At 40.7% G+C, this 18859-nt stretch overlaps 1 protein-coding gene across 5 annotated transcripts in view; it reads left to right on the top strand.

Annotated features, from left to right (window-relative positions):
* ASTN2 (astrotactin 2) overlaps positions 1–18859 on the top strand; it is a 983906-nt gene that overhangs the window by 361027 nt on the left and 604020 nt on the right. For all 5 annotated transcript variants that reach the window (XM_031014728.3, XM_031014726.3, XM_031014725.3 and 2 more), the window contains one exon: positions 10703–10849. In XM_031014728.3, the coding sequence (XP_030870588.3) occupies positions 10703–10849 (147 nt within the window). The remainder of the gene's footprint in view (positions 1–10702; positions 10850–18859) is intronic.

Below are 18859 nucleotides of genomic sequence, written 5' to 3'. Positions count from 1 at the left end.
GAAGCTTTTAAAGAACTTTGAGTATCAATAGGTCTCGGTTCATATTCTAGCTGTGTTCATATTCTAGCTCTGTTCCTTACTAGTCAATTAAACCCTTTGAGCTTCCATTTCCCCCAATGTCAAGTAAGGACAGCTTTGCCTGGTGCTTACAGTGGTCTTTTGGGATAAAGGAAGTTCTGTAGGTAAAGGAACATTATCATGGAAGCTGGGAGCAAGGGAGGAAGCAGGAGTAGGGGAATAACATTGGTTGTGTATTCAGTATTTACTAGGCCATCACAGGAGGCCTAGTAAATACTGAATACACAATCAATGTTATTCTCCTCCTCCTATTTTCACAAAGTGCAGGCCAAAGTCCACTGACATCTTCCAAGATAATGGAACAGTGGCTTTCAAAGGAGCTAGAAATGAACCTTTCATGGAAATGGGAAGTGACTGGTCCTGATCGTCCTTGGTAGCCATGGAAACTGTGGCTGCTCTTTCGCTCTGTTCCTCAGCACTCACTGCTTGGCCTTCGCTCTTCTTTGCCACCCTCCAATTCATCGGTGGTGTGGGCTGAATGTGGTGGTGCATCTAAACAGCCTGTAGACTAACAGGGCTAATATGGGTATCAGACAACAGTATCTTAAAAATTAACATTTTGGGTAAGTCAGCACCAGTCGATTGATAGTCACCTGTGAATCGGAAACCCCCCACCACCTTTCCTTTCTCCTTCTTTCTCATTTATTTCTGAGCCATTCTAGAGCTTTAGATCTTGGAATTATCTTCTCTACTATTTCTCATCTACACACTGCAATTTAATCTATTGAGTACAGCATCTTTTTCCTTCCACTAATGCATTTCGTCAGCCTGCTAAATATACATTGAATAGTCTTTAGCCTCCTGAACTGATCTGTTGTGCCTGCCTTTTTCATTCTTGTATGTATTTTCTGTGACTTTAAAATTCTATTTTCTTCTAACACTTGGGAAGAAGAAGGATACAGACATTGGTTTCAGACCATACTGACCATGAAAACCTTCCTCTTCCTCTTCCCAGTGACCAGTTAAATCTGGTTTTCCTGTTTGTAAATGAAGGGTAACCCCTGCCTTACAAGGTAGTTGAGAAGTTTAAATAGGATAATGTACATACAATCTTTAACACAGTGCCTGGCATAAGGGCACCAGTTAATTATTGGGATCTGCTAATATTATTTACAACCTTTGTGTAAATTATTAAACTAGATCATTGTTTCCGTACCTTGTTCCACAGAAAGGGATGGTGGTTCTGCAATGTCTTAATACTTTAGGGAAACGTTCGGCTGAATCCTGTTAAACAGAATGTAATGCAAAGACTTTTAGGGGTTTTAATACCAGATATATACTTGGGTGCTTTAAGAGGAGCATGCAGAATATAGCATGTCTCAAAATTTTGTGAACATAGAAATATTTTCTTTTCGAGATACGTCTGGTTTTGTGGGAAATACTACACTAGCTCTTTGAGGCATTTGGATACATTTATAAGAGCAATAACCATCCTGAGCAACATGGTGAAACTCTGTCTCTACTAAAAATATAAAAATTAACTGTGCACGGTGGTGCATGCCTATAATCCCAGCTACTCGGGAGGCTGAGGGAGGAGAATCACTTGAGCCTGGGAGGTAGAGGTTGCAGTGTGCTGAGATTGCACCATTGCACTCCACTCCAGCCAGGGCAACAGAGCAAGACTCCGTCTCAAAAAAAAAAAAAAAAAAAAAAAAAAGCAATGGATGAAGAATCAGAGCGCACAGATTCTATTTCTGTTTTCATATCCAGCTAGTGGGACTTAGGCTGCACACTAGCAACATAGTGACATGAAAAGATCACTCAGCTGTGTGTCAGGAGACATGGCTTATAGGCCCATTATTCTTCTGTTGTTTGAACATGAGTTCACCTTTAAGACTGTCACTTCTCATTTGTCTATTGGGGATAAAAGCAATGCCAACTACACAGGATTTTGAAGAGGTAATGAGATATTTGAGAATAATCTGTAACCTAATAAAAGCTAAAATAATATGGTACCATCTCCATCATCTTCATCTCTAACACCGTTGTCAACACCTTGTGGTGACCTTTGCACTTGCAAGCCCAGCTACCTGCAGTTGCCACAGAGAAATTCAAATAGCCAGCTGTTTGTAGCCCCATTCCATGTCAGCTGCCAGTGGCTTTAACTTCACCAGGCAGCCACAATCTAGGCCTGCACTATAGAAACGGTCTTTGTCCCAGGAGCAGAGCTAGCCAAAGGTGTTCCCCAGTGGCTTTGTCAATAATCATTTGGCTCCAAGTAGCACAGTGAGCTGCTTCAGGCCCATAGTATTTTCTGGGGCTGAGAAAGGAGGAGCGACAGCCCTTCTCATTTTCTTCCATCATTTTAAACTTTCTCCTTGTGATGGGGAGAGGTTCTCTTGAAGACATGTGGTCAGTATCAGGTGGGACAATGAGGCCACCACAAATTCACCTAGAGTCATCACAGGTCCACAGGGCAAGCTAAAGTCGGTTAGCAGCTCAGCAGTTAAATTTGTTGCTTCTGCTCTGCCCAGGCTACATCTAGCAGGTTGATAGAGATATTGTGAAGGATGATGGTTAAGAGCTTGGACCCTGACATCAGATGGTTTTTCATTTCAGCCCTATTACCTTTAAGCTGCATGTTCTTTGGCAAGTGATGGCCTCAGTTTCCTCATAGCGAAAAATGTGAGTGATAGTAGAAACAATATCATGAAGTTTCTGTAAAGATTAGATGAGATACTGCATGAAAAAATTTAGTTCTATTGTCTGGCACCTAAGTTAGTGGCTATGTTACTAGTGATAGTGGTAGTGATGATGATGATGATGATGATAATAATTATTATTATTATGGCATCCTTTACTAAGAAAGTAATCTTAAAACAAATCTATACAAAGTACAATAAAAGGACTCAAAATATGACTTTAGAGAAACAAAATAAAGCTATTAATGTTTGGTTTGAAGAAAGAAATCTCAAGGCAACCTAATTTCCACCTTTAACAAAATAGCTGCCCTGGGAAGGAGATATTAAATACATCCTATTTCATTTGGACAGCAGAAGTTCACTCATAGAGTGAGATTCAAAGGCTGTTTAGACATTAAACTATCTGAGAATAGAACTGATGCTTAGTAGGGGTTGAGTTTTCTTTCTCTGGAAGTATGAAAATAAGAGTGGATGAACACTTGCCCAGATCTTATTAAGGACAAATCTATGGATGATAAGATATTGGGGAAATAACATATCATTTAAAGGATACCATAGATTTGAGAGTGCCGTAGTCAGACAGCACAAGAGATTAGTTCATGACAAAGATAGAGAGGGAGAGATGGGGAGAGACAAGGACCAAGGTGTGCAAGATAAAGGAAAATATGTCCCATATTGAGACATCACACTAAAGCAGTGCATGGAAACCCCTGATATAAGAGACAGGCTGAGGATATGGGGCCATATACCCTACAGTTTCTGAGAAAGCCCCAGTTTCAAATATTCTTTCTTTCTGCCTCCAGTATGACACTTGCACTTGTCAGATGATGTGTCCCAATTTCAGTTTCCAGAAATATGGCAGAGAAGCAGAGACACCAGAGCTCAGGTGCTGTGGGAATCCCATGGGGCACTCAGTGAGGTTAATGAGGCACTCAGCAATCTACAGTGGTCACCCTGATACGCAGGCAGGTTGGCGGCCTCTGCAAGGGTGTTTTTGTATGATTTCTGACCAGGCAGGAACCAAACCTTGCCAGGAAAAGTGAGTGAATCAGTTTGCTAGAAAAAAATACCAATAGCAGCATTCCAATACTGACATCTGTTGGTAGAAAGGGAAACAACATTTAAGCATTCACTCATTCATTCATTCAATAGATGTTTATTGAGCACCTACTATATTCAGGCATGCTATAGGCACTGGAAATAGGAAAGCATAAAATATGAGGTCTGGCATACAGTACTTGCACCTTAAATAGCTATTTATTGGATGAACTAATTCCCAATTAAAGGCATTGAGTCTCAGATGTGACATGACTTGTCCACGGGGGCCAGCAGCTAAGTGTGAAAGTTAGGATTTCAGCATGAGCAACAGTATCACATATCCTGCTGATGCCCATGTAGGTGCCAAGTGTTAGAAAGGGAGGTTTAAAGGAAATGAGATGGAAGGAAATATATTGAGAGCTTACAGAGCCCTAAGTATGTGTCAGACATGGTGCTTAGTGCTGTAATTATGATCTCCTATTTAATACACACAGCTTCTTTATCAGTTAGGGATTATCACTCCCCTTTTTTAGATTAGGAAAACTGAAGCTCTGAGAGCTTACATCACTTGCCAGAACTTAGGCAGGTATCAAATGAAAGACTTTGGATTTAGATATCCACATCTAAAACCAAAGCTCAGTCCGGGCACGGTGGCTCATGCCTGTAATCCCAGCACTTTGGGAGGCTGAGGCAGGCAGATCACCTGAGGTCAGGAGTTCAAGACTAGCATGGCCAACATGGTGAAACCCTGCCTCTACTAAAAATACAAAAATTAGCCAGGTGTGGTGGCATTTGCCTATAGTCCCGGCCACTTGGGAGGCTGAGACAGGAGAATTGCTTGAACCTGGGAGGCAGAGGTTGCAGTGAGCCAAGATCACACCACTGCACTCCAGCCTGGGTGACAGAGTGAGACTACATACATACATACATACATACATACATACATACAAAAGCCCAGCCTCTTTCCCCATCCTAAGTGGCCTTTCTACCTGCTGGGCTTCTTCACCCTAATGTCTCCAGTTTCTAGAATCCCTTTCCCCCACCACAACACCATTTGCCACTCTAAGAAATAAATTACTTCTCAGCCTAGGACCTGGTCTCTCATGCTTTGGGGATCTCAGGAGGAAGTCAATGGGAGTGTACCAGCTTTAAGTTTTCCACACACAAGGGTCTGATAGGGTTAGATCTATTTTTTCATTATAAAATGTGATTGATTCAATTCCAAATTTAACTTAAATTTCATTTTCTCCTCTCAACCTGGCATTTCCAAAGCAAGAATCAATCAAACCCCAAATTATAGGCAATGTGTGGATCAACAACACTGAGTTATTTCCAGTCGAATTTCTTAAGCAATGAATTTTATGCCATTCTCTGCTGCCATGAGAGGAGCTGAGGTGTAAGAGGGAGGGAAAATGGAAGGAAAATTAGATTATTAACTTTCTCCAGTCCCAGCAATCAATATGCCCTGGTGGAATGCTATTCCTACAGCACAGCTTATTCCCCTGCAAGTAATGGGGAAGGAACTGCAAATGGGGATGTGAACCAGGGAGAACTGTGACCTCAGCCTTCTGGAAAAAAAAAAATACTCAGGCAATATGATCTGCAGCTATCATTTAATTTATTTAGCTCTTTTTCTTTTTTTTGCTAATTACATGGGATATCTTATTCTGTCCTCACATCAGCTCTGAAAAAAGACCACTGTTCCCATTTTTCAGATGGAAATATTTTTTTCTTATTAGGCTTATGGATCAGTTGGCTAGTGTCACACAAAGATTTTGTGGGTAAGCCAGGATTTGAATATAGATATCCCTGACCCCAAAGGCCACACTTTCTACATGAGGGTATCCTGGGACCTTATTCCATGATGAAGTGGGAAGTTGTAGTGATACAGGGGAAAGGCTGGAACAGGACTAGTTCTCATCCAGTCTCTGTAACATACAAAATTGGGTGATCCTTACACAAGTCATTTAATTGCTCTACACTTCTACTCTCTGTAAAATGGAAATGATGGAGACACTTTGCTGAGAGGATTCAATGAGATAATTCTTTGCCACTAACATGTAAGCTTCAAGGCCTTTCGCTGTTTTGTTTAGTATTATTTTCCCCATGCCCAGACCAGTGTGCCTCAAAAGACTTGATGTTCAATAAAAATCGGCTGGATTGGTCAATGAATGGATGGATGGAAAGAAGGATAAGTGCTAGGCACAGTGCCTGGATCATAGTAATCACTCAGCAAGTGGAGGTTCCCTTTTCTGTCTCTGCATCTTACAACAGCAGTGCAGTAAGAAGCCTGCTTTGGGAGGGTGTGAGGATTATGGGAGAGATAGTTTCCACCTCATGGCTGTCTACAACCCTTACTTACTAAATGCTATGCTCACCTCCCTGAGCCAGGAACTCTTAGGAAGTTACCTTGATTTGAGTCCCACTGTGAAGTTTCTGCCAGGTCCGGTTGCCATGGCAACTCCCCACACCCCCCTAGCTGCTCCATGGGCATCTGGCTTAGTGAAGGCTTGACCTGCATGCTTTCATCCTCCTGGACTTCGGAAACAACTGTGGTGATTCAGGCATTCGCTGAGTAAATGGGGCCCCACAGTGCTGTTCATTCTCACCCCAACTCCCACTTTCTCCTTCTTATGTCCTTCTCTACACTTTTTACTCTTTTCGTCTTCTGCTTCTATAAGAATAATTGAGTTCCTAATATGTTCTGAGAATGTGTTGGACAAATAGGTGATTCCTAGTTTCTGTCATCAATGATGAGACAAACACCACTATTTCTTTTGGAAATTATTTACCAAGGGCCTACTATGTGCCAAATCTTTGCTTGGCATTAGACACATATTGACCTATTTTGTTCTTACAACACCTCTGACGGCTAAGTTGTGTTACTATTTTCTAGGTGAGAAAACTAACAGCCAATAAACTAATGTGAATTCACTTCCCATGTTGACTCTTTTTTTTTCTTTTTTCTCTTTTCTTTTTTTTTTTGAGACAGAGTCTTGCTCTGTGGCCCAAGCTGGAGTGCAATGGTGCGATCTCAGCTCATTGCAACCTCCACCTCCTGGGTTCAAGCGATTCTCGTGCCTCAGCCTCTGGAGTAGCTGGGACTACAGGCACCTGCCACCATGCCCGGCTCATTTTTGTATTTTTAGTAGAGACGGGGTTTTGCCATATTGGCCAGGCTGGTCTCGAACTCCTGATCTCAGGTGATCTGCCCGCCTTGTCTCCCAAAGTGCTGGGATTACAGGCGTGAGCCACTGTGCCCAGCCATCATGTTGACTCTTAAAGACCCTGGGTTACTGTGATGTTTTAAATGACATAGGAGACACAATTTAGTCCAGCAGGGCCCAGGGAGAGAGTATGAGCCATTCTACCTGTGCCCCTCAGCCTTCTTTCCCCAGACCAAAAATTAGCCCTGTGGAGCCGGGGTAGTGTATTTCTGGTAGTTTGTTAATTAGTGAAAGAAAGGTCTTGGCCACATAGGCTGGTTGCTGCTGTGTGGGCCAGGAATGAGATATGCCTTCTAAGGGATCCACAGGGTGCTATTATCCATGACTCACTGTCCAGAGTGTCCATTTCCCAATGCCAGGGGCCTCTCACTACCTTTCACATCTTGTCCTCTGCACCTGTCTCATCTTCCCAAGCATTTATTCATGCTAGACTTATCATTACATGTTTTTCCCCCAGAATAGACTCCATAAAATCTAGATAAAAAACTCAATGCTGGCCAGGCGTGGTGGTTCATGCCTGTAATCCCAGCAGTTTGGGAGGCTGAGGACGGTGGATCACCTGAGGTCAGGAGTTCAAGACCAGCCTGGCCAACATGGTGAAACACTGTCTCTACTAAAAATACAAAAATTAGCTGGGTGTGGTGGCATGTGCCTATAACCCTAGCTACTTGGGTGGCTGAGGCAGGAGAATTGCTTGAACCCAGGAGGCGGAGGTTGCAATGAGCTGAGATTGCGCCACCACACTCCAGCCTGGGCAACAAAGGGAGACTGCATCTCAAAACAAGCAAACAAACAAAACAAAAAACAACAACAAAAAAAACTCCAGTGCTGCTGTTAAGTGTTATTGTAGGGGTTTTGCTAAATGATTAGGGTGGGGTAATAGGTTGACGTTTTAAGGTTAGGTCAATGCAAGGTGCCAACCCCTGGTCCATATTCTTTTTAGTAGATAACGTTGATGTTAGATTGTTTATGCTATTTAGTTGCTAAAAGATTTATACTATACATTTATACTATACATATTTATCTATTATAAATATGTATGAAACAGCTTCTTGCAGCACTCAAATAAGAGATAATCATGTTCATTTTTCTCTGTAGTTATTTTAGGTTTTAGAGATTCCCCATCTTTGGACACTGGAATCACCTTTTTATGTAATTTAATTTACTCTTCTATTTAACATTTATTCTAAAACTACAATAACCACAATCTCATGTATAGTTCCTACCATAAGCCATGCATTGTCCTAGGACTGAGGAAAAAGACAAGGGTCTTATTCTTAAATTAAGTAACTTCTGAGTTCCAGGTGGTGATTTTGGCATAAGAAACACAAAGATGATGAAGGTGGGATCTTCTCCCTCAAGCAGGTCACTGTTTATTAAGAAAAATAGATTTCCAAACAGGCAATACCCCAACGGGCTGTTTTAACCGTTCTTGTTCTGTTGTAATCCAATGTTACAACAGAACAATAGCCGATGTTCTGTTGTATGGCCAGTGTTGGATGTTGGCTAGCATGCTTTTTGATTGGTCAGCATCTATGTTATGTTGGTTTTTAATATTGTTACTGTCATTTATGGGAGTCATCATGCACTTACTGAGATTCTGCAATGAGCCAGTCACTGTGCTATTTACTGGGACATAATGGTAAGCAAAAGACGCTGCTTGCCTTCAAGGAGTTGGCTGTCTATTTACTAGACTCTAGTGTTTGGAATAAGGTATGAGGGGAAACACAATGAATATGAGTAGTTTATCTACCAAGAGCATACGAAATCTTTATATATGGTGAGTCTCAAAGAGTGATGGGGTGACAAGGAAACAAGTGGATTTCTATCCAAAAGGAAAAACACCTGCACTAATGTTAACATGATGAAGAGTGTTAATGGTAGGAGCACCGCAGTAATTCAGCCCTGCTAGTCTTTAGGCCAGAGCACAGGAGGTATGAGTGTTGGGAGTCTTCATGAAAGGCCTTGGGTGCCAGTCTAATGAATATGGATCACATCCTGCAACCGGATGCTGTAAAACAGCTTGAGAGGTTTCAGCAGGGAGTGCAGTGAACAGATATGCGTGCACCTCCCTTATCCCACAAGCAAACAGACAATAGAAGAGATGAAGGGAATGAGGTGAAAATGCTGAGGACATAGAATAAATAGCACTACACAACTCTTCAGATGCTGTAAAGGAGGAAGACAGAAACTCAAAGGTGACATCTCAGTTTCTGGCCAGTCTAAATGGCAGTGCTTTCAATAAGCTGAGGATCTCAGGAGGGGGAGGCTTTAAGGAGAAGATAATGTACCCTGTTTTGAACGTGTTATTAATATATTTGACATGCTAATGGGATAGCCACAGAAAGATATCCAGGAGATAAGAGACAAGGTTTGCTTAAAAGAAGAGCCTAGCAGTAAAAAAAAAAAAAAAAAAAAAAAATTGGGGAGGCATTGCTCTAAAACCGGTAAGCAAAACCTTGAAGAACAAAGCCTAAAGAATGAGAAACAAACGGGGACTCAAGACAGCCTCCATAGAATTTCTTTGTTGGCCCAGTGTCGTCTAGCTGTGCAGATCCAATCTACTTTTCCTATTATATCCATAAAATTGTCTTTAATTTTCAGAGGCAAAACCACCCCCCGTACTCTTTGCCCTCTCTTCTAGGTCGTAACACAACTTGTGTTAGAATCTAATTAGCTATGGATAAGCTTGACTTTTCCCCCTAGCCTATAAACTCCTGAAGAGGAGAGATTATTCTTCTGCTCTGTATGTGTCTCACATAGTAGCTGCTCAGTAAAGGCTTGTGAAATTCATTTGAACTGATCAGCTTCTAACCGTGAAACTCTTCTAAATGACAGGCATTATATACAAATCATGCTGTGTAATTGTCACAAGAACCCTGTGAGATATTTATTATCTTCGTGTTATATATAAAGAAACTGAAGTGGTGGCTTATGCCTGTAATCCCAGCACTTTGGGAGGCTGAGGCGGGTGGATCACCTGTGGTCAGGAGTTCCAGACCAGCCTGGCCAACATGGTGAAAACCCGTCTCTACTAAAAATACAAAAATTAGCTGGGCTTAGTGCTGGGTGTCTGTAATCCCAGCTACTCAGGAGGCTGAAGCAGGAGAATCACTTGAACCCGTGTGGCGGAGGTTACGGTGAGCCGGGATTGTGCCACTGCACTCTAGCCTGGGCGACAAAGCGAGACTCCGTCTCAAACAAAAAGAAAAAGAAAGAAAGAAACTGAGGTTTGGAAAATGGAGATCACACAGCCAATGAGGGCCAAAGCCCAAATTTGAATCCAGAATGATCTAACTCCAAAGCCCATGCTTATTTCACTAGACTCTACTGAATTTAACAGCATGGTATCTTCTCACTTGCCTCTAAGGAGAATGGAGGGCTTAATATCATCTAATTGTTATCAAGAATGACCAACCGAAGTGGGAAGGGAGGAGTGAAAATTGCCATGAGTTTCAGGAAGCCTGCTTCTTTTATGCTTACCCAAAGGAATCATAAGAAGCCCATTTTGCGGAGTGTTAAACCAAGGCCCAAAGAGGGCCCACTGAGGTGTCATAGCAGGCACAAAGGTTAGAAAACATGTCTTTTTCTTTTTTTTTCTTTTCTTTTCTTTTTTCAGATTCCCAACTGGAAAATAATAGAATTCCCAAACTTGATGCCACTCCCATTTCCTCACCTCATGGAATTTTGTGTCTTTGTGTGTGTTCTTGTTACCAGGTTTGCTGAAAAGCCCAGTGAACAAGACAGCCCTGACACTGATTGCTGTGAGTTCCTGCATCCTGGCCATGGTGTGTGGCAGCCAGATGTCTTGTCCACTCACCGTGAAGGTGACTCTGCATGTGCCCGAGCACTTCATAGCAGATGGTAAGAGCCGAGCATTGCAGGTGCTCCACACCCACTCAGCACCTTGCACCCCTGACTGGTCAAAGGTTTCTGTGTATGGCCAAACCTTAGAATTACTATTACATATATTACAGGGGGAAAAAAAGGAGCATCTAAAGACTTTAGAAGAGGATCTTATCCTTTGTAGTCTGGATTATTTGAATTAAATTAAAGACTGCTTTTATTTTTTTTTTTAATTTTTTTTTCCTTTTACTCTAAGTTCGGGGATACATGTGCTGAACATGCAGGTTTGTTGCATAGGTATACATGTGCCATGGTGGTTTGCTGCACCTATCAACCCATCATCTAGCTTTTAAGCCCCGCATGCATCAGGTATTTGTGCTCCATCCCCTTTCTCCCCAACCCCCAACAGGCCCCAATGTGTGATGTTCCCCTCCCTGTGTCCATGTGTTCTCATTGTTCAGCTCCCACTTATGAGTGAGAACATGTGGTGTTTGGTTTTCTGTTCCTGTGTTAGTTTGTTGAGGATGATGGTTTCCAGTTTTATCCATGTCCCTACAAAGGACATGAACTCATTCCTTTTTATGGCTTCATAGTATTCCATGGTGTGTGTGTACCACATTTTCTTTATCCAATAAAGACTACTTTTAACTTATGAGCAACGATAAAGTTTTAAAAATAAAGGAAGAATTCAAATGTGAATACAGAAAGATTGAGCTACTTCAGAGAACCTACTGACATTTATGACTGTGGATCCATTTCAAATAAAAATGCCCCCCAAACAGTATTTGCTAATTAGAATCATATGACAAGGAAGACTGTATGAGTTTTATTGGAATTTCCTGAATGTCTTGGATAATATTCATATGCTCATTCCCTGTAAATATACAGGTGTCTTATAGTCTAGCATTTACTTTTCACCCAATTAAATTGAATTAATGAGACACTGTTGCCACCATAGTCATTAGCAAAGCATGGTCCAAGACCCTGATTAAGGTGGTTACTATCTATTGCTAAAGTGCCCTCCAGAAAAGTTGTCCCAGTTTACACATTCCAGGATATGTTGGCATCTGTTTCTCAAACACTTCTCACATGGCATCACCGTCTTTAGCTGTATTGAAGTTTGGCATAATTATAATAAAGAAGGCATACCTTAACTGTGCAACTTAATAAATTTTTAGTTTTAGAACTTTTTACACTTTAAAAATTGTATACATTTTACACTTTTTAAAATGTATATGTCTTGATGAGTTTGAAGATAAGTAAATACCCATGAAATCATCACCATAAGGAATGCCATAAACATAGCCATCACCTCTAAAAGTGTCTTCTCACTATAATTTTTTTGTGATAAGGACATGTAACAAGATTCCATATGAATCTACACAGATAAAATCATAGAATATTTCCAGCACCTCATACGGTTTCCTTGTGCCTCCTTCCAGTTAGTGCTCTGTAGACGCAATAAACTTTCTGACTTGTAGCACCATATTAGTACCATTAATTCTTTAAAAACATTTTGCATTTTGATATGTATAGAATGTTTTTGAGATCCTTACCCTCTATTTGCCAGTCTTTCTTCAGTGAAATTTGATTTTATTTCCGTTAAGTTTTGGTATTCAGAACTTAGCACCATCCCTTCAGTATATTTTGACCAGAGCAAAGTGGAATTTTACCACCATTCTCTGAAACACTCAAACTTCTATTAATGCATCCTGATTGTTCCCACTTCACCGTAGTGCAGAAGCCCCTACTTGTTTTTCACTTGGACTGCAAATCAGTTCATATACATTCAGAACTTATATCTCTTATTTCATTTACATTCAGTTGATTTTCAGACCTATGTACAAGACTTTGGCTCATCTTTAGTGAGTCATATGTGCACATAAGACAAGTAAATATGTGGTGGGGGAGATGGCAGGGAATGCTGTAGGAAAGCAGAAGGAACAGAATTTACAGAAGCAAATTGTTTGATGGATTATGCAGCTAGAAGAATTGTCAGAACCTGGAAGTGGCCAGAAAATGGCATTGGAGGAGTAGGAGTGATGAACGCTGAGGTAGAAAAAAACAACAGAGCAAGTATTAAATTCTACAGAATGCATGTCCCCACCCTTCATCTCTCAGCTGTCACTACACATTAATTGTAGAATGTTAAGACTTAAAGGCTTTCAAGTTTTACATATTTATTTTCATACATGTAGAAATGGAATCCCTGAGAAAATAACTTGCTCAAGATGAAACTGTTTAATGGCTAAGAGCACAGGCTTTGGAATACTACAAACATTAATCTAAATACTTGCTCCTTTGTCTGCCTCTTCGATAGCCAAGTGAATTCCCCTCTCTGAGCCTCTGTCTGTCCATCTATAAAATGTGGATAATAGTAGTACCTACCTCATAGGAGTATTCTGAAGACTACAACACCTACTTTTTATCATGGTCATCAAATTTTCAGACAGCATGTGGCTGAGAAATGGTGAACAGCTAGGAAATAGCAAAATCAAGTGATTACCCAAGACAGTTGCAAACCATCTTGGTGATTTGGAAGGATAGACCAAAGTGTGGTGAATTAAAAGGTGCCCTTTCTCAGTGTGCCCAATGTCATAAACTTAAAATTTTATAGCAGCCTGTGGAATTGTCTGTTTCTGCCTCTAGACTGGAATCTCTGTGAGGGCAGGAATTATGTCTTTGGGGAGAAATATTCTATTCCCATTGATAAGCACAGTGCCTGGTCCATAATGGATATTCAGCAAATATGTGTCCAGTGGATGAATGTTGCCTGAATTAAAGCTGAGTTGTTCATTGTTCTATAGAATCCTTCTGGTAGATCTCTAAGCACACAACAGATACTGAATCAAGGAAAACTAAGGCAGATGATGCATAGAAATCAAAGATGTTTTAAAATATACCTGTGAAGTTTTAAAATGTACCCAGGATTTGTCTGCAGATGCCAAAAGGACTGTTGTGAAACAAGCAGTTTTCATACTAACAGATCTCAGATACACAATGCACAGCACACCATGCAGTCCATGTGGGAAAGCACCCGTATCTATCAGCAGGCAGAGGGACCAAGTGGAAAGCAGGGGAAAGAGCGTGTATTATGGTTATTGCAGGAAGAAATGGGTGAGGCAGTGTAAGCAGGGTAGACAGATTTGAGATTGGCCAATTTGAATAACTTTAGCAGGCTCTGGGGTTTCAGAACTGCTCCCGATTGCCTGGTATCTGGCCCTAGGGGGATGAAGGGAGAGAATATTCCTTCCCAATGTGTATAAGCCATATAGAGGAGATGATTGGAGTGTAGGTTCTGGATTGGTTAATTTTCATATGAAAGGGATGCTCCCTGGACAAGTCTTTTGCTTTCTCTAAGATATGACTATCCCTGGAGGGGAGGGCTCTCCCCAGTCAGGAGGCTCAGATGCCAGAGCATCAAGCATCCAGAAAATAAGAAAATATAATTAATACAAAAGAAAAAGAGAAATAACTACGGAGTATACACATCCTGGAGATGCGATGGAGCAAGCTTAGAAGACAGCATTGGGAAGACCTTGTCCACAGTATCTTAGTCTCCAGGCATAATGGAATCTCCATCCCTTACATGCCATAGTATCTTGGTAGGAATGTGTCCTTTCAAATGAAGTAAGTTTTGGTTTGGATCTCAATTTTGTTGCTTAGTTACTGTGAAACATAGAAGAGTCAAGTTAGCTACCTGAGTCTCATTTTTCTCACCTATCTGTAAAATAAGGATTATTATGGGATGATTGAACGTTATAATGTGTATAAATGCCTAGTAGAGTGTCTAAAACATTGTGATAGCCCAACAAACGGTAGCTGTTATTACTGTTATTATTAAAACAGTTTGTAGAGAAAGAGACTTCAGAAGCTGGAATATGGCAAGGCAAGAAAATATAGAAAACTAAATAGGTGAATTTAGCTACTCTCAGTGAGGTGAATGGAAGAGGGAATACATTATATGCTCTGTTCCAGCCAAAAGTGACTTTCACACTTAAAACTCCTCCATCTTTGGGGCTCGGCAGGAATCCTGGGAGCATCCAGCATTTGAAGCCAGGTGGATGGCTGTCTGGTAATCCCAATCAAGCTCACCTTCCCCAGCATGATCCCAATGCCTCCTTTGGCAGAAACTCTATCAGTGCTGCTCATCTCATTCCTCCAACAGCTCTCCAAAGTGGTCTTTATTATCCACCTTTGGCAGATACAGAAACTGGGATATGAAGGGGAGTAGAATCAAATCTTCTGTAGGAGTAGAGAAGGATCTAGAAAATTGATTTTATAAATTGTACTACTGGAGTTTCCAGCTCTGATTTCTGGAGATATGAGGGTATTACATAGGGGGATGAGAGGGAAAGTGATAATAGTGCCTATTTTCTTGAACCCATGTCATCCCTTAGCATTGATATTTATAAATGTGTTACAACCTAACATAAATGTAGTGACAAACACAGATGGAAAGTGCACAATTCTATGATATTTTACATATATGTATTCACCCACATCATAATACTGGCCCCTTAAGACTGGCAAAGTTTTAAAAAACAATAAAAACAAAGTCTCAATGAGGTCTGTCAGGATGAGGGCAGCTCATGTCAAGTGCAAGAAGCTCCATTTGAGACCAGGTCTCCCAGGGACCAAAGCCAGGGCAGCTTTCATCCTTTTTCAGTCACCCCCATGAGTTCCAAGCTGCCAAGGTGCTGGCCCTTCTTAGTAGAGAGAGCTCTCAGCTACCATTACACATTGAGCTGTCCGTGGTGCTGGATCATTGGATGGGGCTGAGTAATGGGTCCTGTCTTCCAGGAGAAAATGAATTCTGCCCTTGTGTTACTGCATAGTTATACTCAATGCTTACTGTCGATTATAAAGAAAAGGTCATTATGACATAGCACTTGTCCAGAGCCCAGCTGGCAAGAGTTCTGACACAGTTCCTATCCAAACCCTTGGCAAATCTCACCCCTTCTTTTATCTGGGCTTCTTCAAAGCCATCAGTGGCTTTTTGCCCTCCTAAGCACACACTGAAGAAATGGAACATGTTTGCATCTAAACGGACTTAAGCTAGCGTTGTTTATCCAGCTGTGAACTACAAATCATCTGCATTTAGGTCATCTGGGGAGATAATTCCCAGAACCAGTGAGTCAGATTCTCTGAGGGTAGAGCCCACATATTAATATTCTTTACAAGAACTCTCTAGGTGGTCACTTATCAAGGCTTCGAGAGCTGTGTCAATAATTCTTTAAGTGTTACTTTTTTTCCATCTAACATATGTGATCACTTCAGACCCCTTGGAATCATTATAAGCATCTTTAATAAGGGTCTTTGGTTTCCTCCACCTTTGACTTTATCAATGCCCTACTAATGGAGCTGCCTCATAGCATAACTCCAGTAACTATCATTAGCATTGGATATAATGTGAGTGGTCTGTTCTTAAGGTTTATAACATACTAACCCTGATCACACAGGTTTGGACCTCATCAAAATTGCCATGCAGTTAGCCTCATTGAGAAATAGTTATTGGTTAATATTAAACACCTTTCTTAGCTGAGATGCTAGTTTATGCATCTACTGAGGTTCCCAATGTAAGTGGGCATATATTCACCCAATGTGGTCAGCCAATAGAAGAGTCTGCTTTTAAAGGAACAAGCTATCTAGGTGAAGTAGGTGAGATGGTTCCACTCCAGTGTAGGCAGGTAACAGTCCACCTAGAATTCCCTGTATTGTTCCAAGACTTGTTATACATTGGAAGTTATTCAAGTGAGAGGATTTGGCAGCCAAAAGATTGAAAAAGCACTGTAGATACCTAATGACCTCTTAAGGAAAGGATGGAAGACATTCATTCAATAACAAGCGTTGAAGGAACCTAGAGAGGAAGAGAACCTACTATTACTGAGTTTGTCTGTTATCTATTGAGTTTGTCTGTTATCTATTGAGTAGCACACAAAGCACTTTACACAGGGTTCTTCCTTCAGTTCTCATAGCAAAATTGAGAGTCTGGATTTAGTATCCTCATTTTGCGTACATGAAAAGTGGGGCTCAGGGATGCTAGGTGGTTTTACGAGATTAACACATAGATGACGTGGTATGAAAACTTAAGTCTACCTGAGCCCCCAGTCTAAGGTTCTTCTATGCTCTAAGCTTCCAGAGAGGAGACCAGGATAATTATTATTTATTTTGAAGAGAGCTGGCTAGTTCTGGAAGTCCTAAGGAAGCAAAACTAGAGAGATGTATGGGTAATGAGTATGGTCAGGGATGGGAGAAGATGAAGCCTTGGTTTGGAAACGTCTTCCTCTGCTGTTGACTGTGTGACTTGTGCTAGTTACTTAAACATTTTAAGCTTCAGTTACATTATCTATAAATTGGGGATAATAGCAGTACTTATCTCATAAAGTTATTGTGAAGAATAAGTGAAATAATGCTCGTAAAGCTTTTAGCTCAATACCTAAGACCTAGTAATGGTTCAATAAATTATATAAATGTTAGAAGTTGTAATAATATTTTCTTAATATTGGAAGGGGGTCATTGCAAGGTAATGTGTTCCCCATAATAGAAAATCTCCTGAGAATAGATGACCACATTTTTACAAAGCTGTAGAAGAGAGGGGAAGAGAAGCGTTTGGTTTGAATACATGATATTTTGTTTTGGAGCCATATTATCAAACTGTAAATTTTAAAAGCACTTAATTTTTTAGGACTTTTAGAATATGTTTCTTTATTCCTTAGTACTTCACACAGAGTGTCACCAATTCTTTGCGTAGGCTCAGAAATGGGTGAAAACAAGGGATGTCTGTGTCTCTTGAATATGTTACTTAGCTAAACTCACAGACACACACAATTTTGTATATTGATATGATTGTTGCATCAAAATACCTATGCTAAAATGTCTTTTTATTCAGGTTATTTTAAATGGTTAACATCATCTTTTAGGTTGAACTAAGTTGATATCCAAGTCTTCTCTGTTCCCTATGACTGAGATATTTGGGATTTGGGTATGGCTTCTTAGCCCATGAAATCATCAAGTATAAATGCCCACACATTGGGATGGCATGGTTCACTAATATGCCACACATGTAGGTGGTTTTGAGCATAAAATTGTGAATAATAACACTTGCCTACATTTATTTGCTCTCATCCCTACTTGATGTCCTCCATCCCAGAAGAGTGAGCTAATGCATGGCTTTGTTCTGTTAGAGAGGAAAGAGGTCCATAATTGGCTTCAGAACTAGTTTGCAGTGATTTGAATACATGGAAGGAGTATTTTCAATTCTTAGAAGGGAAAATGACACCACATTGTAAGTGGATCCTTAGCCACAAACTGCCAAGCACTTTCTTTAAAACGAGTAGTTCCTTGGACATCCTGCTCTATGAAATCATCCCAGGCTTTGTTTTAAAATGCTCCATGTTGACTGCAGATCTTTGAATACTGTGGAACATGCTTATGGGTGGAAGTTCTGTACAATATGGCTTCTGTCTTTTTCTTTGTTAACTCATTTGCACAGCCTTGATGCTGTTTAGACAAATAGACTGTCCTACCTGGTATCTGCCTCTCTATATACCTTTGCTTGTACATTCCTCTCCATCGTATATTTCCATATATGGCAGTCTCACCCATCTCTAAGGCATAACTTAGTTTGCTCCCTCCTCTAGAAAACCTTCTTCAATGAATCCTTAGAGACAAATAATATCACCTCTCATGAACATTACCTAGAACTATATTTGTGCCTTTCTAATGACTTCAGTCTAACTCCTATTACTGTTACTGTTACATATGTGTCATTGAGACAACTGCCACAGTCCTGCAAACTGGCCTCCTGCTTTAAGTCTAGGCTCTCTCCTATCTTTTATTAACAATGCAAACAGAGCCATCTTTTACAATAAAAATATCAAAACATCGCATACATGTATTACATACGTGTCATACTTTCCATAAATCTGTTTATTGTCTTCTTTTTTACTTGTTTTGAAGACTGAACTTCTTATTGTGGCCTTTGCATCCTTGCAAGGTCAGGCCCCTGCCTGCCTTTCCAGTCTT

The sequence above is a fragment of the Gorilla gorilla genome, chromosome 13 (assembly GCF_029281585.2).
Source record: "Gorilla gorilla gorilla isolate KB3781 chromosome 13, NHGRI_mGorGor1-v2.1_pri, whole genome shotgun sequence".
Lineage (NCBI taxonomy): Eukaryota > Metazoa > Chordata > Mammalia > Primates > Hominidae > Gorilla > Gorilla gorilla.
Note: the sequence above shows the minus strand (reverse complement) of the source record. Positions and strands in the feature narration are given on the sequence as shown.